Below are 26707 nucleotides of genomic sequence, written 5' to 3' on the forward strand. Positions count from 1 at the left end.
GTGATAATATGGAATTGAGACTTTCTCCCTATTTTCCCATTTCTGCTTCCATCACAGTGTCTCGTGGCCTCTCTTTCTAAAGGCGTTCCTTCAATTTGACCTCTGTTTTTAACAGAAAAACCCACACCAGGGAGGACAATACCAGTAAAGTTTGAAGATGCCAAGCATGAAAATCACAAAATAGTGAATGTCTTTTTAACATTACTATAACAATTTAAAATGTACAGCAATTAACATTATGTCATCGATGATGGATAATAATGATAGCAACTATTAATTAAGCACTTATATGAACCATCCGTTCAAAACCACAAAACAAAGTAGGAGTTATTGTCCCTGTTTTACAGATGATGAAATGGAATCTCAAAAAGTTAAGTAACTTTCATAGGGTCACACAGCATTTGAGTGTCAATGTTTTGAGTCCATCCTAGGTCAATATTACCTTAAATCTATGCCCTTTCTACTATAACATTTTGCTTGTCAGCAAACCCAAGGAGCCCAGTGTTTCTTATGTTGTAACCAAATTCATTGAAACCTGTTAGACATATAAGACTCATTTTGGGGTTTTTTTTTTCTGAATATATGATCTAACTTTCAACTTTATGTTCACCCAATCCAGTTCTTTCTTGTAGATCTGTGTGTGTTTTTAACATTTATTTTTTCCATTGTCTTTCTTAAAATACGAATTACATTTAACAAAAAACACAATTCTTAAGTTTAAAGTTTGATTAGTTTGACAAATGTCCCCTATTTAACCACTACCTCAATTAAGGTGTATAGAATTTCTTCAGTGGAACACTGCCCAGAAGGGTAGCAAATGTGCCTTTCTCATGGGGTCCTATAAAATCAGCTTTGGAAATAAAGCAGTTTCATAGGACTTTTGTGGTTAAATAATAATAAATAAATGCCTCAAACTTGGCAGTATCTGTCCAACACTGTCCAGATGAGTGAGTTGTTAGGTTCTAATGACATAAACATTAAGGATATAAGACAGGAGTTTTGCTGAGTCCCTCCCCATGACCTGGATAAATCTTGTCTTTCTATCTCCTTTAGGTCTGGTGTTATGTTCCCTAAGAACTAATCATCTAATATTTCTATTCTTCAGTGAAATAATATTAGGGAAGGGAGAAAGTCTTATATAGGGAACATTGGCATATTCCATTGGAAAGAGCTTTCCTATCTTAAACCAATCATTATTTGTGGTATAAACAAACCAAAACAGTAAAACAGATTCTCATGGCAGCATTCTATCCTAAAATATTTTAACCATATTTTCAGAGATTGATTAGACAAAATATACATTTTCCCAGTAACATGGTCAATGGCGACTCTTATTCCTCTCATAGTCATTCATTCACTCCAAATACATACATTTATTCACTCATCTAACAACCATCTATAGAGAGTTCACTATGCACCTGGCACTATTGTGGGTGCCGGAAGCACAAATATGAGTAAGACAAATATAGAGACAACACTGCCCTCAGGGAATGCACAGTCCAGTGAAGGAGAAGGACATACAAACCAAGATGTGCCACTCACTGCCATCAAAGCTTCAAGAGAAGTGTATTTAGATTGAAATTGATGGAGAAAGAGCAAGGCCTTATCTCTCCCTTGAGAAAAGAGTAGTCAAAGAAGACTTTCTTTAGAGTTTCATTCCTTTAGGTAAGCTTGCCTGGCCTGGACAAACCTGTTAACTGTACCTTGATTCTGATACTTGGAATAAAAATAAAGAGGAAATAGAAGCTAGCAAGAAAAAAAAATTTAGTTTAAGAATACATTCTTATTATCAACTTCCTTTTTTTATATATATATTTAACCATAGTATATCACTCCTTTATAAATGCTCTATTCTGGTTATAAAACGGGTCATAAGTGTAACTTCAAGGAGATCCTTCATTTTTGCCCATTCCAGTTCACATGGCATGAGTGACCTTGATGATTCTGTCATTCCTTGCATTCATCTGTTTCTATATCCCACTAAGATTTCTCCCTATAAATGAGAGACAAGCACACGTTGTAAAATCCCCTCATAGTTAAGACGGTAATTATGTAGATGGTGACAACAAATTTCAGTAATGTAGAAATATGAGTAGTCTTAATTGTTGGCTAGACTTGGGTATGCAATGGATAGTCATCACAATATAAAAGTATCATATGCAGATTTCTGAGCTTTAACCTAACATTATAAAGAGAGTCCACATCTTTATATACCAAAATGCTCCAAAACAAAGGGCATAGTTGTCTGTTACCCAAACATCTACAACTATCACTTTATGTACTCCCATCACAGAATGTAATCCTCTGTCTTCCTCTTTTCTCTCCCCCATCCCACACTCCACCCAACTCTCTTTTCATTCACCATCCATTCATCCACCCATCACTTAACAAGTATGTATTGGGTACTTACTGTGAATTAAACACTGGACCCTGGAGGTACAGTGGTGAACTCACCATGGTATCTGCCTTCAGCATCTTACGGTCTTGTGAAAGAACAGGCAAGTGTAGAAGCACTTAAAAAACAAATGTGTTATCACTAAGGAGAGAGTGCTGAGGGAGCACATCGGAGGTTTATCCACAGAGTCATGGAATGCTCTGGAAGAAATTGTATCTAAATTTGGAGGTAAAAAAAAAAATGTGTAAGTTTTGTCAGCTATAAGAAGGAGTTGAGCTAAAAAAGAGAAAATATATTTTGTAGACCAAAAATACAAACCTAAAGAAAACATGCGTAGCTTCGGTCATGTTTAAAAGTGGCTAGCTATGTCATGCTGCCTTAGTATTCCTCTAAGAACTGTGATTTCTGGAAGGCTTTCAACTGATCATCTTTGCTACCAAATCTTATTTCAATGTATGCTTAGACAGATCTAGCTGGGGTGTGCATGTGTATGTGTGGGCTGCGGGGAGGGTGTTACATACTTTCTTTAGCCACTTTTCATGAGCAAAAAGAAAAGATTGGTATTAAAAAAGATCTTATATTTGATAGCTACCATTATATATGGTCACTGAGCCCACCACTTGAATCAAGTATAGGATTAGGCAAGATTTATATTAATAGAACATCATCTGGCTGTCCTCTTTACCCACAGCCACAAATCCTTTCAAGTGCATCGGCTCCAACTATAAAAGATGTTTCTAGTAAATACAATTTTAACTATATGCTCTTGACTTCAAGGATCTCTACTTCTTTATCCTGCTTTCTAACTCATTATATCCTTTCATTCTACTTTACTCGTTTCTAAGAGACTGCCTTTTAAATTTCATCTATTCTAATGTACCTTTGTCCTTACTACTTATTTCTCTGTTATTCTCTATCCCATAACTGACTTTCTATAATGATTTAATAAAATTTTCTCTATTCTCCTGTGAGATCTTCCCTGAGACTTAGATCTTAGAGCAGATTTGTTGTGAACTACCAGAAATTGAGATAAAGGAGAGAATCAATGAATTCATGTTACTTATGGCCAATAATATTCCACACTCCTACTCTTCACTAAAACACGTTTATCTCTTAAAACTATGCTGACTGAGCCTCAAATACATGGACCAAAGTCATGATTTCGTGTTCTAACACTTATAATAAGCATGCCCCTCACCCATACAGATAGGAAATCATCTATTTGACAAAAGTCTAGTGATAAAAGAGGTTTGATTATTAGGAAAATAATACATAAAAGCATAATGAATACAGGCTACATATCAATACTAAGAGTCAAAAAATTTTTACCTTTATTGTTTACATGTACAACATATTAGTAGAAAATAAAGATTAAAAGAGAGTAAGTGTTTGATCTGGAGAGCTAGAAATGATTATTTTTCCCAGTAGAAATTATTATTATTTATCCTGTAATTAGCCTTAAGTTCACTTCCTGAAGGCCCTGTATTCCCCCGACCGCAGCATGACTGACTCCTCCTTTTTTCCTTGATTCCCATCTTTCCCTGCTTCACAATGCTGCCATCTTGTGTTCCCTTGTTCAGGAGTAGTCAAAGGATAGTACACAAGATGAGTCCATGACTCCTCCTAGTGTCAGTCTACTGAATCTGTTCCAATTAACTAAGAGACTAATTAAACTTGCCTCAAGAAGAAAAATGAGATTATTGGAAAGGTGCGTGGGGAAAGAAACCATTGAATGACCAAAGCCCACCTATATAAACGTGCCTCTCTCTACATCCAGCATCCAGTGTGTACATGCTTTCTTTGTCTCTGCCCTTTCCTCTCTTTTCTACTTTCCTGGGCTGATCAATTTCACACAGGAATCTAGATGACTTGAGTCTATATGACCTCTTTGTTTCATGGCCCATCACCAATTGACAAGTTCCTTCTCCATCTTTTAATTTATGTTTTCAAGAACAAACGTGATTGTCTCAGTTCATCTTTTCAAGCTAGGTCATGTAAGTCATAGGTCTCAGAAAATCCTGTTCAGAAGCCGCCCTAATCAAATCAGTCATGTCCAGAGGTGCATAAGGCCTGCATATTTCATATGGCGAAGGAATTTCCCCAGAGAGGAAGATGGCTTGGCAGCCACCCTAAAATATGTCAAAGTTTTCTTTATTTCCCATCAAGATTGATGCACTTATGTTTCTAGAAAAGGAAGAGTGCAATCTCACATACTCATGTTGTATAGTGTGTGAATGCTACACATAAACACAACATTTTGGAAATGGCCTCTTTTATGTTTCTGAAATAAATGCAATAGCCAACTTATTTTGTGAAAATATTACTGAGATTAGAAAGGCATTTATTTTTGAAATTTTAGAGAATAAATGAAATTCTTGGACACAGAAAATATCTAGGGCTTTATTTCCTTGAGGCAATCTAAGAATACTCCTCTGTGCCTGAACATCTTCAAAAACAGGGCCACTCAGAATTTGTCAGAAATTATTTAGAAAATTTGTAGGCAGTAGAGAAGTGAAAAATTGAAGAAAAAAAAAAAAGGTTTGGAAGCCAGAAATAAAAAATTATACCACAACTTGCATATAAACCTAAAACTTATGGTATATGACTCAGCGGTGTCATTTTCCCTATTTTCTTTCATGATTCCTATAAATAGATAACATATATTATCTATCTATCTATCTATCTATCTATCATCTATCTATCTATCTATCATCTATCTATCTAATCCAGTGTTTCTCAAAGTGTGTGCCAGGGTGCACTGGTGCACCCTAGAAGATTTCCAGGTGCACCCTATGGTATTCCAGAAAAATATGTGCCTGTTGGGGACCAAAACACCAACAGGGTTTTTGGAGTTTAGATTTTTGGGGGACAGAGGTGTGGGGAATTGGCTGTAAACTGACAGTCTGCCCAACTCCCCACCTCACTTGCCTGATTAGGTTGCACAAGGCTGTTAAGCTGTGGTGCTGAATTGTTTACACTACCCCCCATGTTCCCTGGAAAGACTGGAGGCAAGTTTCTTCTAGTCTTTGTTTAGTGTAAAGTTAAGATGATCTATATGGTGGGGGTTTTCTGCACTCAACACAATTAAGAGTAAAAAGAGAGAAATTCTTCAATGTATTGATGAGGAAATAAGAGTTTTGCCTTTCAAATATATGCCCAAACATTGAAGAAATCGCTAGGAAACATCAGGCTTATGTTTCTCATAAACACAAGAATGAAAAAACACATTTGTGCTGGGACCTGCCGAATTTACTAAATCTTACTAAGAATGTATCTATATATATAAAAAGATAACTTTTTGTTCTTTTTAAATATTTTAACCCCTCTTTTTTACAAATTCTAAAAAGCATAACTCAAAAAATGTAACATTTTTAAATGTCAGAATAAATTTAATTTTGTCATATTTATTTTGTTTAATTACCATAAAAGCATGCTTGGACTTTATATTTTTTTCTTTAATATTTGACTTAATTATTATAACATATTTCTCAGAAATTTGTATATAGTGCACCTACAATTATTTGTAGGATTTTAAATGTTCCCGACTTCAAAAAGTTTGAGAACCATACATCTAATCTATCTTTCAGTGCCCATATGTGTGTGGCTCAGAATGCAACCTAGCAAACATACTGACTCCTTCATTTGAAGGCTAATCTAGGTCATTGTCAAAAATCAACTAGAATGTTTATTCCTGTATTAAATGCTCAGTTCCCATGACAGCTAAAAAAAGCTGATTTATCTAGAAACTGGTTCAATTAGTGATTCCCAACTAAACAAGCCCAACTATGCAAGACATTTTTCCCCCTTGCCTGCTGTGTTTTATTGAATGTTATGTAGACAGAAAACCTGAGCCAGGAAAACTGTGGCTTATACCAAAGATTTACAGCATTCCTGCATGTGCATGTGCTTATCTCAAGCTTTATTTCCACAATATTCTTAGTTGTTAACTAGTCTAGTACCATTTTTTTTCCTTGTATTTTTCTGGAGTGAGAAGCGGAGAGGAAGACAGACTCCCACATGTGCCCGACCAGGATCCACCCGGCATGCCCACTAGAGGGTGATGCTCTGCCCATCTGGGATGTTGCTCCATTGCAACTGGAGCCATTCCAGTGCCTGAGGCAGAGGCCATGGAGCCATCCTCAGTGCCCAGGCCAATATTTAGATCCAATGTAGCCTTGGCTATGGGAGGGGAAGAAAGATAGAGAGAAGGAAGAGGGGAAAGGTAGAGAAGCAAATGGGTGCTTCTACTGTATGCCCTGGTCCAGAAATCAAACCAGTCGGTTGGGCCGACGCTCTACCACTGAGCCAACCAGCCAGTGCTAGTCTAATACTTTTTGAATCTATAACCATGCAGCCCATCACTTTCTTGATTAAGCTCTTTGTGTGGTTTTCCAAATCCTTGTTACAGGTTCATGAATGTCTCCAAACTACCTGTCCTTCCTCATTCTGTACCACTTTCTCCTGCATTTCCTTATTGAATATCTCTTAGCTCCTGTCCCATACTCCTTTTTTCAGGGGTCTTTGCCCATGCTGTTAACTCTGCCTGGTATACTCTTTCTTTATGTTTATCTGTCTAATTTCAAATTATACTCACCTTGCAACTTAAATGTAACATTCTCAAAAAAATTCTTTTCTAACTTCCCCGAATGCTCACCTTTTTTCTTCCTTGCTTCTCAACACATTATTGCAGCCATAGATTCATGGATTCACCTTTCATTACAATCCTCCATTCTCTGAAACACTGTAAGTTCCATAAAACAAGAACAATATCTATCTTGATCACTCTTATATCCCTAGTCCCAAGAAAAGTGTTTGACAAATAGGTGCTCAGTGAATATTTGTTAAATGAAGAAAAAAATGAGAAAAAATAAATGACATCCAGATTGAGCCTTGATTTGAAAATAGGTGATAAATCACTTGGTTTTAGTCCATGCTCGGTTGTTGGTAACATGTTGTCAGAGGTTAAGAAGAACTTACTGTTGATAGTTTATTTAAGGTAGACTGTTCACACATACCTCTGCATCACAGATAGTTCCAAAGCAAAGTTTGTTTGTTTTTTCTCTCCAGAAAGAGTGGTTTTGTTATGTAACCAAACAAATATAATTTTAAAATATATTTTTTATACAGTGTAGGCACTAAAGAACATGATCACTTACTCAGTTTCAAAAAATTTCCCAAGAAATTTTATATATACTTGAAAATTATGGAAGTTCCTCAAAGCTAATTTATTTTCTTTATGCTCAAATTAATTAGGCTCTTTTTCTCCTTTAGTTTTTTTTTTTCTTCTTGAAGGTGAAGAGAAATCTTTCCATTACATAGAAGCCCTTGTGAGACTTTTACTGTCTTTTAAAAGTAATGACACCTTCTAGAAAAGATAAAATGATGAGTGATTACCTTTGTTGAAGAGAAAAAGGAGAGAGTATCATGATTGAGTATCTCCTGGCAGGGCTGATAGCTGTGAGCCACCACTATTACTCAGATGGAGTACACCAACCAGGGCATTTATTTCAATTCTGGGCTTTCCTTTCCTTAATTCCAAAATCAACAAGTCTCTGGAGAATAGATTGGCTTCCTTTCTAAGTTTACCAGCAATTCCAAGGGCTTCTGGAGGAATAACCATATTCTTTTCTTTAAGAAATTAGTCTTATTTGTTTGTAAATATCATACTAAGAACTGAAGTTTATACCACCAAGCATTTATTGAGTATATATATAATCATAGGGCCACAGGAGGGGTTCTCCAAGGAACAGACTCCGATGAAGGTTAGCACACAGGATATTTATCAGGGAGTGCTCTGGGTCAGCTCTATGAAAGGGAGAAGAGGAATTGGAGCAGGGAGAGGAAGAAGTTGAGCTGCAGGTCCAAAGACAGTGTTGGATACTCTGGAGCTTGAGTGACCCAGTTCTTTTACTCCTGCATTGATCATTTGATATGGTCCACCACAAAGGCCAGGAGCATTGGCAAAGCAGCTTCTGGTAGCTGACACAATAACTAAAGGTCCTGGCAGTTGAAAACTATCTGACTACAGCACTCCCAGAAGCTGAGCAACAACTCTGTCATTTTAGGCAGACCAGGACAGTGCGTCGCAGGCAGGCATTGCTTGTGTAATTCTGATCCTTGTTTCTAACTGTGGGCAATAAAATAAAACATATTAATTTTGCCTAATGAATTTTTACATGAAAAACAGGGAGGTATAGAACCTGGTTGTTCAGCTTAGAGGATAGACTGTCGTCCCAGAGGTCTGAGGTCACAGATTCAATCTCTGGTCAGGGCACATATGAGAAGCAACCAACTATGGACAAGTCCTGCAGGGGGTGAGGACAATGGAGACACAAAGACCCGACTCCGAGGACCAGGTTCAGTAACGGAGATCCACTTTATTCAGGAAGTAAGCTAGCTTATATACATGGGTTCAGCCAATAGGATGTTACAGTGTGTCCTTCATAGCCAATGGCTGAAAAGATCAGGGAGCTGTGTGGTTGGCGCTAAGTCACTTCCTTATAGCGGGCGAGCTTCCTTCCTGGGTATGCCCAGGAGGCTTCTGGGAGCTGGAGTATTCTCACAGCATTGCATCAGCCGCAGCTGCTAGGAATGCGCTCTGCACTCTACCCACAACCAATGAGTGCACAACTAAATTGAACTAAGTGGTACAATGAGGTGATGCTTCTCTCTCTCTTTCTCTCTGTCTTCCACTCCTTGACACTTCCTCTCAAATCAATGGGGGAGGGGGGGAAGGGAGATATACCTAGTAGGACACAAGGGATAAATAATTCTTGAGTTACAATAAAACTAGTCACTAATTATGACTGGCAACCAAGAAAAGCCTCCTAGAGGAGGTGCCATGTGATTGGACCATCAAGAGAGGAATATGTCTTGGTAGACAAATGGTAGAAGTTTGAGAGTGAGATAGACACGGGTAGAGATAGTATTGGAAGGGAAGAAGGGCTGGAGCAGCTTAATACAATAACAGATATATCCTTGAATAAAGTCTTAAAGAAGATATTGAAAAATGCATAAAAGTAAAAAAAAGAAAAGTTTCCATCATAATTTTAAAGCACATAGCTTCAAAATGAAATTATATGAAAGTTCTTATCAAATGGGTAATGTTTTTGTCATAGAAAATAAAACCTAAGGGGAAAAAATATGGAGGCCTCTGTCTGCTTTCCTCATGACATGCTATCAGTTGAAACTAACAGATACACCCTTGATAGCTGATACACTCTTTAATCCCTCAAAACTCTCTATAAAACCTAGGCAACTGTGTTACTTTTCCAACCTCTATAGGTTTTTGCGGGGGTGGCCACATTCATCCCCACAGGACCATTTCATTAATTAAGAAACCAAGACCCACAAGGATATGTGACACCCTCAAAGCTTTATTTCTATCTCACCTAAGATCTAGATCACATTTTGATCATTTTAATTTAACACTGCACAGCTGTCTGATTGTTACAACTAGGCTGTGAAGTTCCATGGTGTATTAGTTATCTATTGATGCTTAAAAACAAAACAAAGAACAACCCCAAACTTAGAAGCTTAAAACAACAATAAATTTGTTTATCATCTTACACATTTGTGAATCAGGAATTTGGAAGTTGCTCAGATGACTGGTTTTGACTTGAGGTCTCCCAGGATTTTTTTTTTTTTTTTCTGTATTTTTCTGAAGCCGGAAACGGGGAGAGACAGTCAGACAGACTCCCACATGCACCCGACCAGGATCCACCCGGCACACCCACCAGGGGGCGACGCTCTGCCCACCAGGGGGCGATGCTCTGCCCCTCCAGGGCGTCGCTCTGTTGCGACCAGAGCCACTCTAGCGCCTGGGGCAGAGGCCGAGGAGCCATCCCCAGCGCCCGGGTCATCTTTGCTCCAGTGGAGCCCGGGCTGCGGGAGGGGAAGAGAGAGACAGAGAGGAAGGAGAGGGGGAGGGGTGGAGAAGCAGATGGGCGCTTCTCCTGTGTGCCCTGGCCGGGAATTGAACCCGGGACTTCTGCACACCAGGCCGACGCTCTACCACTGAGCCAACCGGCCAGGGCCTCTCCCAGGATTTTTATTTAAACATGGCTACAGGTATCGGAAGGCTTGACCCAAGTTGAAGGATCCACTTCCAGGGTGGCTTACTCACATACCCGACAATGTGATGCTGGATGTTGATTGGCAGTCTCAGCTCCTCTCCATGTGTACTGCTTCATAGGGTTTCTTGAGTGTCCTCACAGCATGGCGGCGGCTGCTTTCTTCTAGAGTCTGTGATCTAAGAGGAAAAGAAGCTACTTTGCCTTTTATGACCTAATCTTAAAAGTCACACTTGGTCATTTACACATTATCCTGTTGGTTACACAGGTCAGCCTCTTCAGAGTGGGAAGGGACTACATAAGAGTGTAACTACTGGGAAGCAAGAATCCCCGGGGACTATTCTGAAGGCTGACTTCTACACATGAAAAAAGGGGCTGCATTACTTTCTGATATTTCTCCATCAGAGCCCTCCATGTAAGTTGAGCTGTCAGTGAGTTCCTTTCCTAGTTCTCCGTGGCTATCCCATAGGTATGAATTAACTTTCATATCCAGTTGACTCTTCAACAACATGGGTTTGAACTGTATAGGTCCACTTATGCACGGATTTTTAAAAATAAATATTTTAAATGTATTTTCTCTTCCTTTTGAGTTCTAACATTTCATTTTCTCTAGCTTACTTTATTGTAAAAATATAGTACATAATATATATACAAAAGATGTGTTAACTGAGTATGTTATCAGTAAGGTTGCCAGTCACCAGTAAGCTATTATTAGTTAAATTTTGAAGGAGTCAAAAGTGATACATAAATTTTTATTTGTGTAGGGAGGTTGGCACCCCTAATCCTTCCTTCGTTTGAGTCAACTGTCATCAAAATGTGGTAACTTTTTATAAAATCGTTCCAAGTTTAAGTAAATTAAATTATGATTATCGTTTAAAAATAGTGCAAAAGAGATTGCATATAAATACAATTATGCTTAAAATATACACATATTAAATCAATTATTTTAAAAATGTGACTCAAAGAAGGCTGATACTTTCATTGAATTATCACTTGCTTTGTTCCATCAATTAAATCTGTTTTTCTTCTAATCTATTTCCCAGTGGTCTGTGAAAAAGTCTGGATTTCTTATGAATTAAATTCTATATTTATTCAGTCTAACTCCTGGTCGTGTAGTAAGCATCAGTATTCATGAAAAAGAATGTAAAGAAAAATATGACCTTTTACTTTAAATATGTAATCTGTGTATAGATTTTAAAGCACATTCACAGTTGGGGACAGAGTAGATATTTATGTTTTCTATGATTTAATAATCTAAATATGAAATGTGAGGGTTATCTCCATATCAGAGTCAGAGTTGCAGTAATAATGTCTATCTGCATAAAAGCTCCCTGTGACAGAGGTGAGTCTTTGTTTACCTTTTGAAAATGCTTTTACAAGAGGCTGTGGGTAGCATTTCCAATATGGAGAAGGCCAGTTGATCAGATAGCAGCAAAACTAATGAAAAGCATCATGGAAGTGACAGCAAGATTAATTAAGTTCATCCAGTTGTATTCACATATGGCTGTGTCGAGTTCCTTTGGGTACGGCTGCAGTTAAATGGTATTCATGGTGACAAATACTATAGATTTCCAGAACTGACACTTTGAGTCAAGGGTAAAAATCACATTCGGTCATTTTACCCACCAGAAAGATCAGAGATGAGCCCTTAGGATTATTAATATATTTGAGCAAAGCCAAGATTGAAATTGAAATATAATTAAAAGAATTTTGAAACTGTAATATTTTGTTTTTCGTTTACACATTTTCTTTATGTGTTTTAGACATTTTGACAGAGGAAGCCAAACAAATCTCCATCTACCGTATTTGACTGGAGGCACAGAATTATGCACACTTGGAAACACTTTCAATTACTTTGTGAATTCTTGCAACATTGGGACAGAGACGCATTGTTTCTCTGCTCACTGTATATATTATCGCAGTATATATAAAAATGGAATGTCTGTGACCTAAAGCATCCATATTTACTAGCACTGTACTCAATTTATCTTGAAGGATCTTTTTATTTTTTTTAAGCATAAGAAGAAATTCAATATGTTTCCTTTTTTTCTTTCATTTTGTTTGCAAACACATTTGTAGTGAGGCTGGGTGGGGAAAAGGCTGATTTTCAAATAGCTGCCCAGGAACCACAATTGAATTTTATTTTAAGAAAAATTGGAAACCTCTGGAGTGTATAAGATCTTTCAACCTGTTATACAAGGTGTATTAACTCATGTTATTGTGTCACCAAGTGTCTTCGGAGCCGTTTTATTACATTTCTGTCTTTGGAAGCACTTTGAGGCTCATTTATTTATTCATTCAGCAAACACTTCCTGTGTTATCTGTCAAATAAAATTCAAATTCTTTAACCTGGAATGTGAGATCACATCCAACATGGATTCTGTGTTTTGCTTTCCAACTTTACTTTGTATGAAGATCTATAAAAACTGCTCTTAACTACTCGCATTTCTTTTTGCTCTTCCAGGCATGTCATTAACAATCCCACCTTTGCTTTATGTTTGTTTGGCAACTTTTACTGCATCTTATCAATCTGGTCAAGTGTTCAAAGACCAAGCATAAATTCTAATTCTTTTCTGCAGTTTTCCAGGTTTGCCTAAAGCTATCAGGATTTAATTTTTTTTTTTTTTTTACCAAACCTTTATATACATTTCCTAGATTATTCATTTGTCATTTTCTTCATATTGCCTTTATTTTTATGTATATATTTGGCAATGTGCTTCATCTTCTTTAATATGATACAAGTGCTTTGAGGAGCAGAATGAGAGCTTAGATGTTAGAGTTCGGGGCCTTGTTATGTAGCATCTACTTCTCCTCTCTTCCGCTTCCTTCTTTCCTCCTTCCCTCCCTTCCTCCCTTCTCTTCCAGACCTTCCTCCTTTTATATTTTTTTGCCAGTGATGTTCATGGTAGTAACAATTTAATTTCTTATGAGTGAGGCACCGAACTAGGTGATCTGGTACTGCCAACAGGCCAGAGTTGACCTTATACAACACCAGATAAAATACAAACAACTTCCCAAAGGGTTTTGGGGGAAAGAAAAGAAAGCAAGGCACAGTAGAGAGATACTCTGAAAGGCTTCAGAAAGGAAGCTTATGATGCTTACCGGTTATAAGGAAATCAGTACTATCAGTGACGGCACGGGCACTAATGAATGCTGCCTGTACGAGAAGCTAGGGGTTTGATTAGCTTCCCCTGAATCACTCTTGGCCTAAACCAGAGGTCCCCAAACTTTTTACACAGGGGGCCAGTTCACTGTCCCTCAGACTGTTGGAGGGCCGGACTATAAAAAATAACTATGAACAAATCCCTATGCACACTGCACATATCTTATTTTAAAGTAAAAAAACAAAACGGGACCAAATGCAATATTTAAAATAAAGAACAAGTAAATTTAAATCAACAAACTGACCAGTATTTCAATGGTAACTATGGGCCTGCTTTTGGCTAATGAGATGGTCAATGTCCGGTTCCATATTTGTCACTGCTAGCCGTAACAAGTGATATGATGTGCTTCCGGAGCCATGATGCGTGCGTCCCGCGTCACTGGAAGTAGTACTGTGTGTGAACAACACCATGCTTGGCGGCGCTGCCACAGATAGTACTCCAGGAGCACAGGATGCATACTGTGCTCCTCTTACCACCAATGAAAGAGGTGCCCCTTCCAGAAGTGCGGCGGGGGCCAGATAAATGGCCTCAGGGGGCCGCATGTGGCCGTAGTTTGGGGACCCCTGTCCTAAACTTTCTGATTTTGACCTTCCTATTTGGTTACTATATCAGCCTCCTGACCTCTTCTACCCACAAAATTTTTATCTGTCTCTTGCCTACTGACTGATCAGCCCTCTGGTTTCTGCCTGGCCTTTCCTCAGAGCTTTGGGGTTTCTCTCTGTATCCTGAGATTTACTCTTGGTGTCTCCTCTTTGTCTATGTAATTCTGGTTCTTGTCTCCAACCACAGCAAAATTTTCTGCCTCCTAAATCATGGACAATGTCTGATATTAATGGCATGCTTTAGTCACTAACCCAATATGTCCTTGGTCCTGGGCATTCATTTCTGCTATGTTCTGGGATATGTTAGAACATTCAAGGAATTAACATTTATATAACTTTTTCCAAGACTCCAACAGGACTTCATTCCACTTTGGGGATATTGACAACTGAACAGGTCATTGAAATGCAGTCTGATAAATATTGTAATATAGTTATACAAAGAATGTTTGGCAGCTCCTTAAGAAAACACAGTAGTCATACATAAACCCAGGGAAGCGTTATTAGAAAACAAAATATAGCCTGACCAGGCGGTGGCACAGTGGATAGTGTGTTGGACTGGTATGCAGAGGACCCAGGTTCAAACCCTGAGGTTGTCAGCTTGAGCACAGGCTCATCCATCTTAAGCGTGGGCTCACCCTGCTTGAGCGTGGGATCACTGGTTTGAGTGTGGGATCATAGACATGGCCCCCATGGTTGCTGGCTTGAGCCCAAAGGTCGCTGACGTGAAGCCCAAAGGTTGCTGGCTTGAAGCCCAAGGTCACTGGCTTGAGCAAGGGCTCACTAGCTCTGCTGTAGCCCCTCAATCAAGGCATATATGAGAAAGCAATCAATGAACAACTAAAGTGCTGCAACGAAGAATTGATGCTTCTCATCTCTCACCCTTTCTGTCTGTCCCTATCTGTCCCTTTCTCTGTCTCTCTGTCTCTGTCATAAAAAAAAGAGAAAAAAGAAAACAAAACAAAACAATATATGGATAGTTTGGGGTGGTAAATATAACTATTTGGACAAATAAAGAGTAATAGAATAGGGCATTCTTGGTAGAATATAACTATATCCTCAGTAGGATCAGAATGGAGCATTACCTAGAAGTAGAAGAATTTTGTGATATTTATTCACTTAACGAGTATGTATTACATACTTCCTATTGTTTAGCCACTATTTGAGGCATTATATATACTATAAGCATGATAGACATGCTCCTGCCCTCCTGTTCACCTATTGAGGGAAAAGAAGAAAGAAACTGTAACTCATGAATAAATAATATGAAGTATGTTTCAGGTCTTTTCCTCTGTATGAGAGAAAGGTGGAAGAGGTTCCAAATCCAACAGCACAAGTTGGAATATGAGAACACCTAGAATATAAACTCCTTGTAGACAAAGATTTTTGTAACTTCACTGATGTACCTTGAGCACCTGGAGTAGAGTAGCACTTGGCAATACTGAGTATACAATAATTATTCTTTAAATGAATAAAACATACCTAGGTCTAGGTCATAGCCAGCTCTAAGGTAAGAATTATAAGCAGGTTCTCAATGCCAGTTATTAAATATTTTAAAAGAGCCCCTATTAACTGATTTTCAGAATAGACAGGACCTCAGATAAAAGGTACTTATTGGATGTCTGTAAAAAATCACAGAAAATTAGATAGATAGAATTTTAGAATATTATACTATTTATATGGTTTTATTTTTATCAAGGCATTAGCATGTCTTTTCTTGTGGGCAATTAATTTTTTCAGTCTACGGTTTCTAGGCATTAATTTCAATGAAAGCTTCAAGTGTGAATCTGATAATAAAAATGATTTGTGAGTTTATAGCAGTATCTACACAATCTGAAAATTCTGATCAAAACACTACACAGATCAATTGAATTAGGCATTTGTTCTCATATAAGACAAATTACTTATTTCTCCACTTTTCAAACTGTTTTACAGTGGATGGTGGTATATCAGACAGAGGCAAAGTCAGGCTTAAAATAAACAGCATTTCATAAAATCCCATTCGTATGGCAATAAATATTCAACAAATTTTTATGCTTTCAACAAATATTCAATCACCAAATACTCACATACTTGGCCTCTTGCTTGTCATGTTCAGGGCTCAGTGTTAATCCTCCTGCTTGTCCATTTCTATCTATATTCCCTAAGAGATATCATCTGACCTGATGCATTTAATTACCGTCTACAAATTAATGGCTTCAGAACTTTAATATAATATCCAACGTTCTTCCATGAACTTCAGAGTCACATAGTCAACTATATGAACTATGGAACTTTCCCTCTTGAACATGTGATAGGTATCTCAAACTAAATATGCCCCACAGTGGCTACCTCCTAGTCCCCAACCATCATGTTCTTCCACTGTCTTCCCCATATCAGTAAAAATTCCACATTTCCATTGTTCATTCCCCATTCTTGAATAATATAAGGTCTACTGGAAAGTTCTGTCTGTTTCTATCACAACAAGTTTCGACATGTAAGCAGATCTTTATTTGGCGCATGTGTGCCTCTCTATTTTGATCACTTAATGTATATACATACTGACGTAGCAAATTAACTAAAACAAAGTTGATTCACGTTAGTCTTATGTGTGAAGCCATAGTGTACCCATGGCTACTGATAAAGTTCATTTACGCCACTGTAATTTTGACGAATTTCAACAAGGAAGAAATGCTACAGAAGCATGTCTGTCGCATCCACCATATTCCCCGGACTTAGCACCCTCCGACTATCACTTGTTTTTGTCCTTACAAAATTTTTTGAAGGGCAAAAAATTCAAAAATGAAGAAGATATCAAACAAGCACTGGTTCAATTTTTCACATCAAAAGATAAAACATTTTTCAAAAATGGGATATACAAATTGCCCTCACACTGGCAAGAAATCATTAATAATAATGGCAATTATATTATTTAATCAAGTTTATTGACGGTAAGAAAAATTTGTATTTTGTTTTATTCCAAAAATAGACAGAACTTTCTGGTAGACCTTATACATTACTCTTTTGACTCTTACATCACCTATCCAAGCAATCAGGAAAACCTGTTGATCCATTTTGACATAAGTCTAGGTCCCAACCATTTTTTTTACCACCTCCACAGCTCCTACCTTGATCCAAACCACCAACTTTTCTCTAGATTATTACAAAGGCTACCTAAATGGTCACCTTTCCTCTGTCCTTCTTCCATTTAGTCCATTCTCCATACATTAGTCATAGTGAGCCTATTAAAATATGCAAAATCATGTTCCTTCAAAGGCATCCTGTATAAGTCAGAATGACAGTCAGAGTTCTAACACGATCACTTACAAGCCTACCGAATTAGACTCCATGTGACCCATTTGACTTTAACTCCTATATACTCTTCAGTACCTACTCTGCTCTAGCACGCTGGTCTTGTTGCTCTTCCTGGGACCCCTCGGGCATGTCTTTCCATTACCCTCTGCACTTTCTGCAGTGTTCTTTATCCAGCACCTAGAACAATGGATGGTATGAAATAGGCATTCAAAAGATACTAAATGTATTCAATAAATATTGAATGAATGAACAGGTTAATAAAGGATTCATTCTTTAAATACCAATTTATATTAGGTCATAGAGATAAAAGAGCATCCTCTTTTATTTGGGAGATAAACAAATACATTATGTCTAGCACTATGTCTAAGTGCCAGAGTAGGAATTAGTGTTGTGTGCTTTATGAGAAATCGTCTTGTGTGCTATATTAAAAAAAAAAACAACCAAATAGAAACAGCACCTCATTCAGTCTCGAAGTTAGGAAAGTAGCCTCAGAGAAATAATATTGACCAGAAAATCAAGGTTGAATAGAAACTGTCCAGGCAAAGAGAGCAAGTAAGAGGGAGAACAGTCTTTAGGGAAACTGTAGTCATGCAGTAGGATTGGAGTGAAGAGTGTGAAGGAGAGTAATCAGGGATCCTGTTGACCTTTCTATCCCTGGTAGGTGAAATAAAAAGACATGAAGAGCACTGAGTAAGGAAGTGACTTGATCATCTCTGTTCTTAAAAGAGAATGATGTATCCAATATGGAGAATAAATTGAACTTGAGCAAGCCTGGAGTCAGGAACACTGGATAAAATTTTATTGCCGCAATGTAAAAGATGAAAGTGGACTAAACCGAGGCTCAAGGAAGGCATTGTAAGACGACTTGGGTCTGCTAACTCAACACTAAATTACTGCTGCATAAGGCTATGAGAATTTGAAAGGACAAGCAAGCTCACAAACTGTGGCCTGCAGTCCCACCTGGCATCTGTATTGCATAGAAGCTGAGAACAGCTGCTGCTAAGCACAGACAAATTCAATTTGTGTCAACACTTTGCATAAGACACCATCAACCTCAAAGAGTTGACTGCTGGTGCACAGAAAAGTATGATCTTTTATACATTATCTGGTTGTACTCGGTAATGTTCATTCATTCTTTCACAAATATTTATTGAGTAACAACAAGTGCCAGAACCGTGGCTACAACAGTGAACAGCAAACAAAACTCTGTCCTCATGGAGATTATATTCCAGAGACGCGAGACCAAAATAAATAATGTGTACAGTAGTGTGTCAGATGGTGGTGACTGCAGTGGAGAATCCGAAGGGGAGGGAGGAGGGAGAAAATGCCAGGGGAGAAACCAAGGTAGTCAGACTGTGAAAGAGAGAGCAGGACAGACCTTTGAGCAAGACTTGAAGGAGATAAGGGATCCAGGGAGGCAGCTATCTGGATTTGGGAGCAGAGAGGAAATTCTCATGTTAACGTCGTGTTTTTTTTTCTTATCACTTAGAATTTTAATTCATGTTTATTAAAGTTTTAGCCCCAAATATGTAACTGTGTTGATGGCGTCCTTCATTTTAATAGTGAAGAATAGAGTTCTATCAGGCAAGCAATGACCTAATTCCTCCTCAGCATCTCCCAGCTTCTCAAACCTTTTCAGAGACAGATAAAGGTCAGGAGTGTGAGCTAGTCCTTCCTTGGAAGCTGCCAGGTGCTGTCCTTGAGTTGACATATGGGAGCATCTCTCAGGCACAGGTGGCAGGTCCACAACCTCGTGTCTAGCTGTGCCATCCTTTGGATGCTATTCTGTTTCAAAATAAAAAGAGTTGCATTTTTCACTCTTTCAATATAATATATACAAATGCATTTAAGTGAAATAATAAAGAGAATAACATTAAAACTAAAATTATTTGTTTTCCATCCAGAGATAAGCAGTGTTTATCTCTGAGGCCTTGGCATTCCAGATAACCCTTAACTGGAGGCAGGAGGGGCACACACCTTTAAATAAAGATACTTGGTCTTTCTTTTTCTTTGTTTTTTTTCCTTGTATTTTTCTGAAGTGAGAAGCAGGGAGGCAGAGAAACAGACTCTCACATGCCCTGACCAAGATCCACCCAGCATGCCCACGAGGGGGCGATGCTCTGCCCATCTGGGGCATTGCTCTGTTGCAACTAGAGCCATTCTAGCACCTGAGGCAGAGGCCATGGAGCCATCTTCAGCGCCCAAGCCAACTTTGCTCCAATGTAGCCTTGGCTGTGGGAGGGGAAGAGAGAGAAAGAGAGAAAGGAGAAGGGGAAGGATGGAGAATCAAATGGGCGCTTCTCCTGTGTGCCCTGGCCAGAAATCAAACCCGGGACTTCCACATGCTGGGCTGATGCTCTAACACTGAGCCAAATGGCTACGGCCTAGTCTTTCTTTTCTTGATTGAATAGAATTCCATTGTTTAGATATAACACTAGTTGCCTCTTGGATTCCCTTCTCTTTTAGAGGCCATATGCGGCTCTTTTAGGCTAACTCTCTATAGATCAGGCAGAGGTTGGAATATTCTATTACCAGATGCTTTTTGCCTGTATATTCATGAACCTCTCTCTCTCTCTCTCTCTCTCTCTCTCTCTCTCTCTCTCTCTATATATATATATATATATATATATATATATCTGTATGTGGGAGCAGAGAAGAAAAATAATATATGTATTATTTCCCCTCCTGGAGCCTACTGTGACTTTTTTTCTTTTTAATTTTTCTGAAGCTGGAAATGGGGAGAGACAGTCAGACAGACTCCCGTATGCGCCGGACTGGGATCCACCCGGCACGCCCACCAGGGGCGACACTCTGCCCACCAGGGGGCGATTCTCTGCCCCTCCGGGGCGTCGCTCTGCCGAGACCAGAGCCACTCTAGCGCCTGGGGCAGAGGCCAAGGAGCCATCCCCAGCGCCCGGGCCATCTTTGCTCCAATGGAGCCTTGGCTGCGGGAGGGGAAGAGAGAGACAGAGAGGAAGGAAGGGGGGGGGGGTGGAGAAGCAAATGGGTGCTTCTCCTATGTGCCCTGGCCGGGAATCGAACCCGGGTCCCCCGCACGCCAGGCCGGCGCTCTACCGCTGAGCCAACCGGCCAGGGCCACTGTGACATAATTTGACTGAGGAAGATGTTTACCTGAGGCATTATAAATAGAAATTTAATAATTTATTTCTTTGAGTAAAGAAACCTGCTGGGGAACATAAATTCAACATAAAAATAATAAGATAACTGCTCGTTATTGACCACATCATTGAAAAAGTTGCTAACATCTCTGAGTCTCATGTTGTTCATGTGTGACACTGATTATATTCACATTCCTAGATCTCAGTTTAGAAGTAAGAAAGATGACATGAGTGCATGTACCTTGTAACTGCAAATGCCATGCAAATGCAAGGGTGTTATTAATTATTAAACAGTCCTTTAGTGTCTCAAATCTCCTGTTTTAAACTCCACTGTCAATGCTTGCATCTTCCAACTACAGGAACTCAAAAGGACCAAAAATTCTAACATTAAACTGCAGTGCCCCCTAGCCCATATCTGCTGTCAAGGCAGCTGATGAGCTTCATGAATAAGCTTTACCACATGTGGTTCTTCTGTCTAAGGGGAGGGCCATTAACTGGGCTTTTGGATGATTTCCATCTGTCCAAAAGGAAAAACACTTATGTGTTTTCTTCAGTGTTCTCCTGTAACATTGTTTTCATTTCTAATTTTATAGGAGGAGTAAAAAAGTAAATATTCTTAGTATTTATAATTTCTTTCTCCAAATAGTCTACCTGAATAGTCTTATTTCTAAAAGACATCACTAGATTTATTCTAAGACTCAGTGTAATGTTTCTGATTTAGACAGGGGTGGGCAAAAGTAGACTTAGAGTTTGTATGGAAAATAATACAATAATCAGTAAATAATAATACAAGAATAAACTGTTTCACGTACTTACAACTGTAAACCTACTTTTGCCCACTCCTGTGTATGATTATCTATTTGCCAAACTCTTTGTAATTCATTGTGAGAGAGGATATTGGTTATAGGGTTCCTTTCAGAGAGAGGATATAGGCAGTTAAGCTTTTATTTATTTTATTTTTTGCAAAATTGTATAGCAAGCTGTCATTATTTTCAGCGTCAGCTCCCTAGTTCTGAAAATATGCGTTAAATACACCAAACAAATACAGAATTCTGCAAGGAAAGACCCTTGGATATTTTAATATCAAAATGTAGAAATATTTGCTAACACCCATATTTTAAAAAAAAACCCACATTAAAAAGGATATCAATTGCTTCCTTTCAGAGTTCTTTATCTTTAGTTCTTCATTTCACACATTTTTGTAAAAAAATTTTAAGTTTAAATAGTCCAGTACATAAGTTGGACGGCAAAGTGAGGAGTCCTCAGGAAAATGAACTTGCTCTGTGGGTTTATTTTCCATGCTGAGCATTTAAGTATTAATCAGGAAGCTTTCAGGGATTTCTTTCTAACATCCCTTTTCTATGTAAGATAAGAACTGCAATTCATTAGACCATTGGAGGAGCCAGAGGCTTTTCTAAGCTCTCCTTTCTTGACTGTTCATCGCAAATTTAATGGGAGTGTGTGCGCGTGTGTCTATATTATACTGGCCATTAGACTGCAATTTTGACACGATCTTGGTTGCCTTTAAGGGGTCAGATATCATTTCAGCCTCAGCGTCCTTTCTATCATCTACTACTGGGGATCAGCAAATGTGATCTTGTGTGTGGGAGGAGACTTTTATTAGCATTTATTTTTGTTTACATTTCTCTATCAACCCAGCTCTGAGAAAATACTCAACAACAACAAAAAAGAACTCTTCATCCAGTACTGGTTCTCTGTGATCTGACCACTCCTAAGTGAAAACCTCTATGTCCCTAGCTATGGTCCCTTGAGTCTTTTATTCCTCGTGGATATAGACATCACAAACGGGAAACCCTCAAGCCCATGGCAAAGAAAACGCCGGCACACAAGACAGCATTTTCCTCTTCGCACTTGCCTTTTTAACTTGGTAGGGAGGCTCACTGTTGGCGAAGATGATGCCATTCACGGGAGGGGCGGGATAAAAGTGTGTCTAATTACACGTTAATGGTAGACCTCCCCTTCACCATGTCCCCTCCCGCAACCCCGGTGTACATCCTCCGCGTGCTCCTGGGTGGATACAGAGACCCTTCTCTCTTTAAGAGAGCCTCCCGCGCCCCTCACTCCGCCCACTCCGGGTCTCGGGGCTCGTCAAAGCTTCCCGAGAGCCATGGTTGGTCCAGGCCGGCAAGCGGAGCACCTCCTGGAGCCGCCGCGAACCGGGGGTGGGGTGCGCTGGGGCGGGGGGGTCTGTTTGTAGTACTCTCAGTCCTGATGTCACAGGCGCGGCAAGGACATCGCAAGGAGGAGTCGGATTACAGTAAGGATGGGCAGTGCAGCAGGCAGCCGGAGCGCACGCTCCAGCCGCCAGGGCTCGTAGCCCGGGAGAGGCAGCCTGCGAGGCGCGCATCCCGCGGCGGGCGGGCGGACGCACGCTCGGCGCTCGCTGCTCTCCACGCCGGGGACGCTTCCGCCGAATGTAGCATGAAACGGCTCTGCTCGGCGTGGCAGCCTTGGGTGCGAGCCGATGCTGAAGACGCTGCGGTGGGGTTCCGGCTGTCCGATTAATGAGAAACATAATGTATTTTGGTGAGTGTTCACTCTGATGATGTGATTCTGAGGGTGCCTAGCGCTTCGTCGGTGCAGACAAGCCCTTTAAAAAAAACAAAAAAACAACCTTTAAACCGCGAGAATCTATTACATTAAACCTACCTCCAGTTGGCAACTGGAAGACCAGGCTGGTGCAGCCTTCAAAGCTTCCTTTGTGCTCCAGCTGAGGCTGTTTATTAGTCGTGGATGAGCTTAAGTTGGAAAAGGGAAAAAGAGACAGGGGTGAGGGTGGATAAACTTTGTGCCTTGATTTGTCTGCATGAAGTTGGCTTTTTTAGCGAGGTGGAGAGGGAGAAATGGGGCCGCGTGGGAAGTCATGGGCTAACTTAATGGAATGTAAAAGTTCCTATGCCACCGATGTTGTGAACGCTTAGTCAATATCAGTGTTTCCTTAAACATTTCGGATTTTCTGTAATTCCGAGGCAGAAAGGGATAAAAACATTCTTTGGCGTGCGGTGGTTGAGCAGCGAACGCTTCTCCATACCGTCCCAGTTTTCCGTCTAGCCAGAGCAGCCTAGCACAAAATGCATATGATTTAAAACCTTCAGAGGTCTCCGAGCTGTTCAATTTTTGTGCAGCGTAGTTGGGTGCCTCGGTGGAAGCCTCCCTGAGGTTTTCAGCTGAGCTGCCTGCATTTCCAGAAAGCGTGTTGAGGCGTAGATCTGGGCTATCAGTGGAGCAGTGTAAGCAGGCGGGGAGCTGTACACGTTCACTGTAACGCTGCAACTTACTGCTAGGAGAGAAGGCATAGCCCCTTCACTAAATAGGAAGCCACGGATTAGGACTGAATATCCTTTCCTGCTCCCTGAAGTTATGCTTTCCTTCTGTAAATTCCACCCTGGGTCATCATCTAAGGGCATCTATCTGATATTAAAAGGTTTGTGAGAGCAACTGGAGAGGGTGGTGGTGGTCTAGGAAAGGATTCCAAGAGGCAAAGGCTTTGGGTGATTTCTTGGTTAGCTTAAATATGAAGTGGAGAGTCATTTTTCAGATTAAAGAAATATTTAGATAAATGCATTTGGGACAGTATTAGTTTCTTGGGTGTTTATTTCCGTGTGTACTGTGTGCTTTGTTTTGTTTTCTTTTGAGTCTCTGAAACGTTTGTGAAAAGTATGAGAGCAACACAAGTTGCAAAAGCAGAATGCCTTTCGTTGTGACAGCGGTTTTGATTTCCCTGTAATTTGTGTCATATTAGAAAAGAGCTCTTGAAATAACTAAAATTAATTTGGAAGACACAATCCTCATTTAATAACCAAATGTAAGCAGACTTCAGAGTGAAAACAATACCCTTTTTCTGAGGTTATGGATGGAGGCGGTCAGCTTGTTTTGGGGGGCAGTTAATGAAAATAGCAAGTGGTTATTGTTTTATCATGAATGTATTTTTGATAAATGGAAAAGCTCGTAAAGATAATATATCTGTTGGACAGAATAAAATTTTGGCATTTGTAATGATATTTGAGGGGTAGAAAGTAGATTGTAATTTTCCTTAAAGTTTCCAGCCTCTTGCTACAATTCCTTATGTGACTGCAGTGAGGGAGTGGTGTGAACGGGAGCAGTGGCATAGTCTAAAAGTACTTGGTCAGGGGACATCCGTGCTGTACTGGATTGTCATGTGGCCATGGGAGAAATGTTCGCTGGGCTAACTCAGGTTATTAACTGTACGCTAGTCCAGCCATTGTAAAGCAGGGTGATTCACAGGGCAGTTAGTTTCACTGTGCAATGCAAGTTTTTAATAGTACCAATTGAAATGTGATGTCCCACTTCAGATGAAACGATTAGCTTTTAAAGGCAAGGCTAAAGTTGCCCTCTGTGTCACGAGCATGCTTCAGTCTTACCATAATTCCGGCATGAGATATGTTTTTCTATTCACGGAGGAATTCGTGTGGATTCAGGAATGCCAGTTCTTTCAGGATATGCTGCGCAGCCCCTTGCTCAAGCTGTCAGACATCCAGAACGGAGAGCCCACCTGTCTCTAATCAAACGCGTGGTACAAGAGTGAGGGCAAGAAGCATTGAGCATTACAAGCCAGGCATGTGAAGATTCGGTAGCATTCTAATGTTTGCAAACCCCTGAGACTGGGATAATATGTACAGATATGTGTGTGTGTTTATGTGTATATTTATGCGTGCCTGTCCAAAATTCAGCTATTTCAGGTAATTTTTCAGAGCCATGCTTTTACTTTGCTTATTACTTTCCCTTCATTTTTGAACTGCAAATGATTTATCAAGTCAGGGAGAACAGGGACAAAGGGAAAGCCGGGCTGCATTTTGGGACTTTTCTGGTGATTTGTGGGAATGGGGAAGAAGTGTCAGAATTCTTTCATTTGTGTCCTGGGCAGGGGGTGATGAAGAGCGTAATGATGCTATAATGTAGAGTGATTAGATTTCTGGGTAGGATATTTACTTCCCTCATAAATAATCTAGTTTGTTAGTTGTTATACCCGCCCCCCAAATATAACTGAAGAATCACTGCCTAAACAGGCTGGTCCGGCTTCTCTGCTGGCCTCTTGACCCTTAGGGACTAGACAGTTGGACCCTGCCCTTGTTCCGTTGAAGTCAGTTGTTTGTATGCAAGTTGGTGGAAGATGTCATATTTCCAGTTCTCAGGAACAGCTCATGTTTGAGAATGCTGTCTCAGACTTAACATGACTAATGGACTCTTGTAATGGCTTAAGTCTCACTCTTATCTCCTATTGAGATTTCGCTGCAGTGTTTTCAATAATTGTTCGTTCGCACTTACTGCGCAGTGATTTAAGAGTTCGCTGTTCAGTCACCCTGGATACTTTTGTTACTTATTCTATCGATCTTGCATTCATTACTTAGAGTTAAAAAATAAGGTTCACTTGGGAGAAGAAGTAAGGAAAATCCCAGTCAGCAAGCTGATTGGGATTTACTGTAAATGCAAGGGAGAGTAATAAATGCTTATGAAGTTACCCTCTCCACCCCCATAAATATTTTACCTAGTTAAAAATTACATGTGCCAAGGATGAATAGCCATTAAAAATTTATCCAGAAATGAAAGCAAGGCAGTTGGGAGACTTCTTCTCAGATTAAACAACAGAGGCCGTGGGTGGTTGTCAGTACAACAGACCGGGGCCACCAGGTTACAGTTTGGTTAAGAGGCATGTTCTGGTATGAAGAGCAGATTCTTTGCTTGAGTGCAGCCCGGTTATTTCTTGGAGCCTGGCAGAAGGTTGTAACCATATACTGTCTCCAGCTTTAAGCACTGTGTGTCTGAATCATCTTCCCCTTTCCATCTGGCCCAACACATTTCTCCACTGCTGGAGTGGTGAGTCGTTGCCACTAGTCATGTCAAGCTCACCGACTGTCCATGGTTGGCCAGAGAGGTGCCATGTCACAACCCTCTGGCATCAGGAGAGAAAGTGGGAGGCTGATTGCACTGAGAAATTCTACATGGTTGAACATCAGGACAGTCTCAGGCCCGAGTCTATCACATGAAGAGAGACATGATAATGGAAATGAGACATCTTGAACAA

General features: G+C 39.8%; 1 protein-coding gene across 3 annotated transcripts in view; it reads left to right on the forward strand.

Annotated features, from left to right (window-relative positions):
- ZNF385D (zinc finger protein 385D) overlaps nucleotides 1-26707 on the forward strand; it is a 911235-nt gene that overhangs the window by 560505 nt on the left and 324023 nt on the right. Inside the window, exon 1 of one of the 3 annotated variants that reach the window (XM_066351544.1) lies at nucleotides 22872-23190. The exons of 1 other annotated variant lie outside the window; for it this stretch is intronic. In XM_066351544.1, coding sequence (XP_066207641.1) covers nucleotides 23169-23190 — 22 coding nt within the window. In that variant the 5' untranslated portion in view covers nucleotides 22872-23168. Of the gene's footprint in view, nucleotides 1-22871; nucleotides 23191-24024; nucleotides 24089-26707 lie in introns of those variants that run through there. One more of the 3 variants, XM_066351543.1, reaches the window with a different exon arrangement.

Source organism: Saccopteryx leptura, chromosome 10, assembly GCF_036850995.1.
Source record: "Saccopteryx leptura isolate mSacLep1 chromosome 10, mSacLep1_pri_phased_curated, whole genome shotgun sequence".
NCBI lineage: Eukaryota > Metazoa > Chordata > Mammalia > Chiroptera > Emballonuridae > Saccopteryx > Saccopteryx leptura.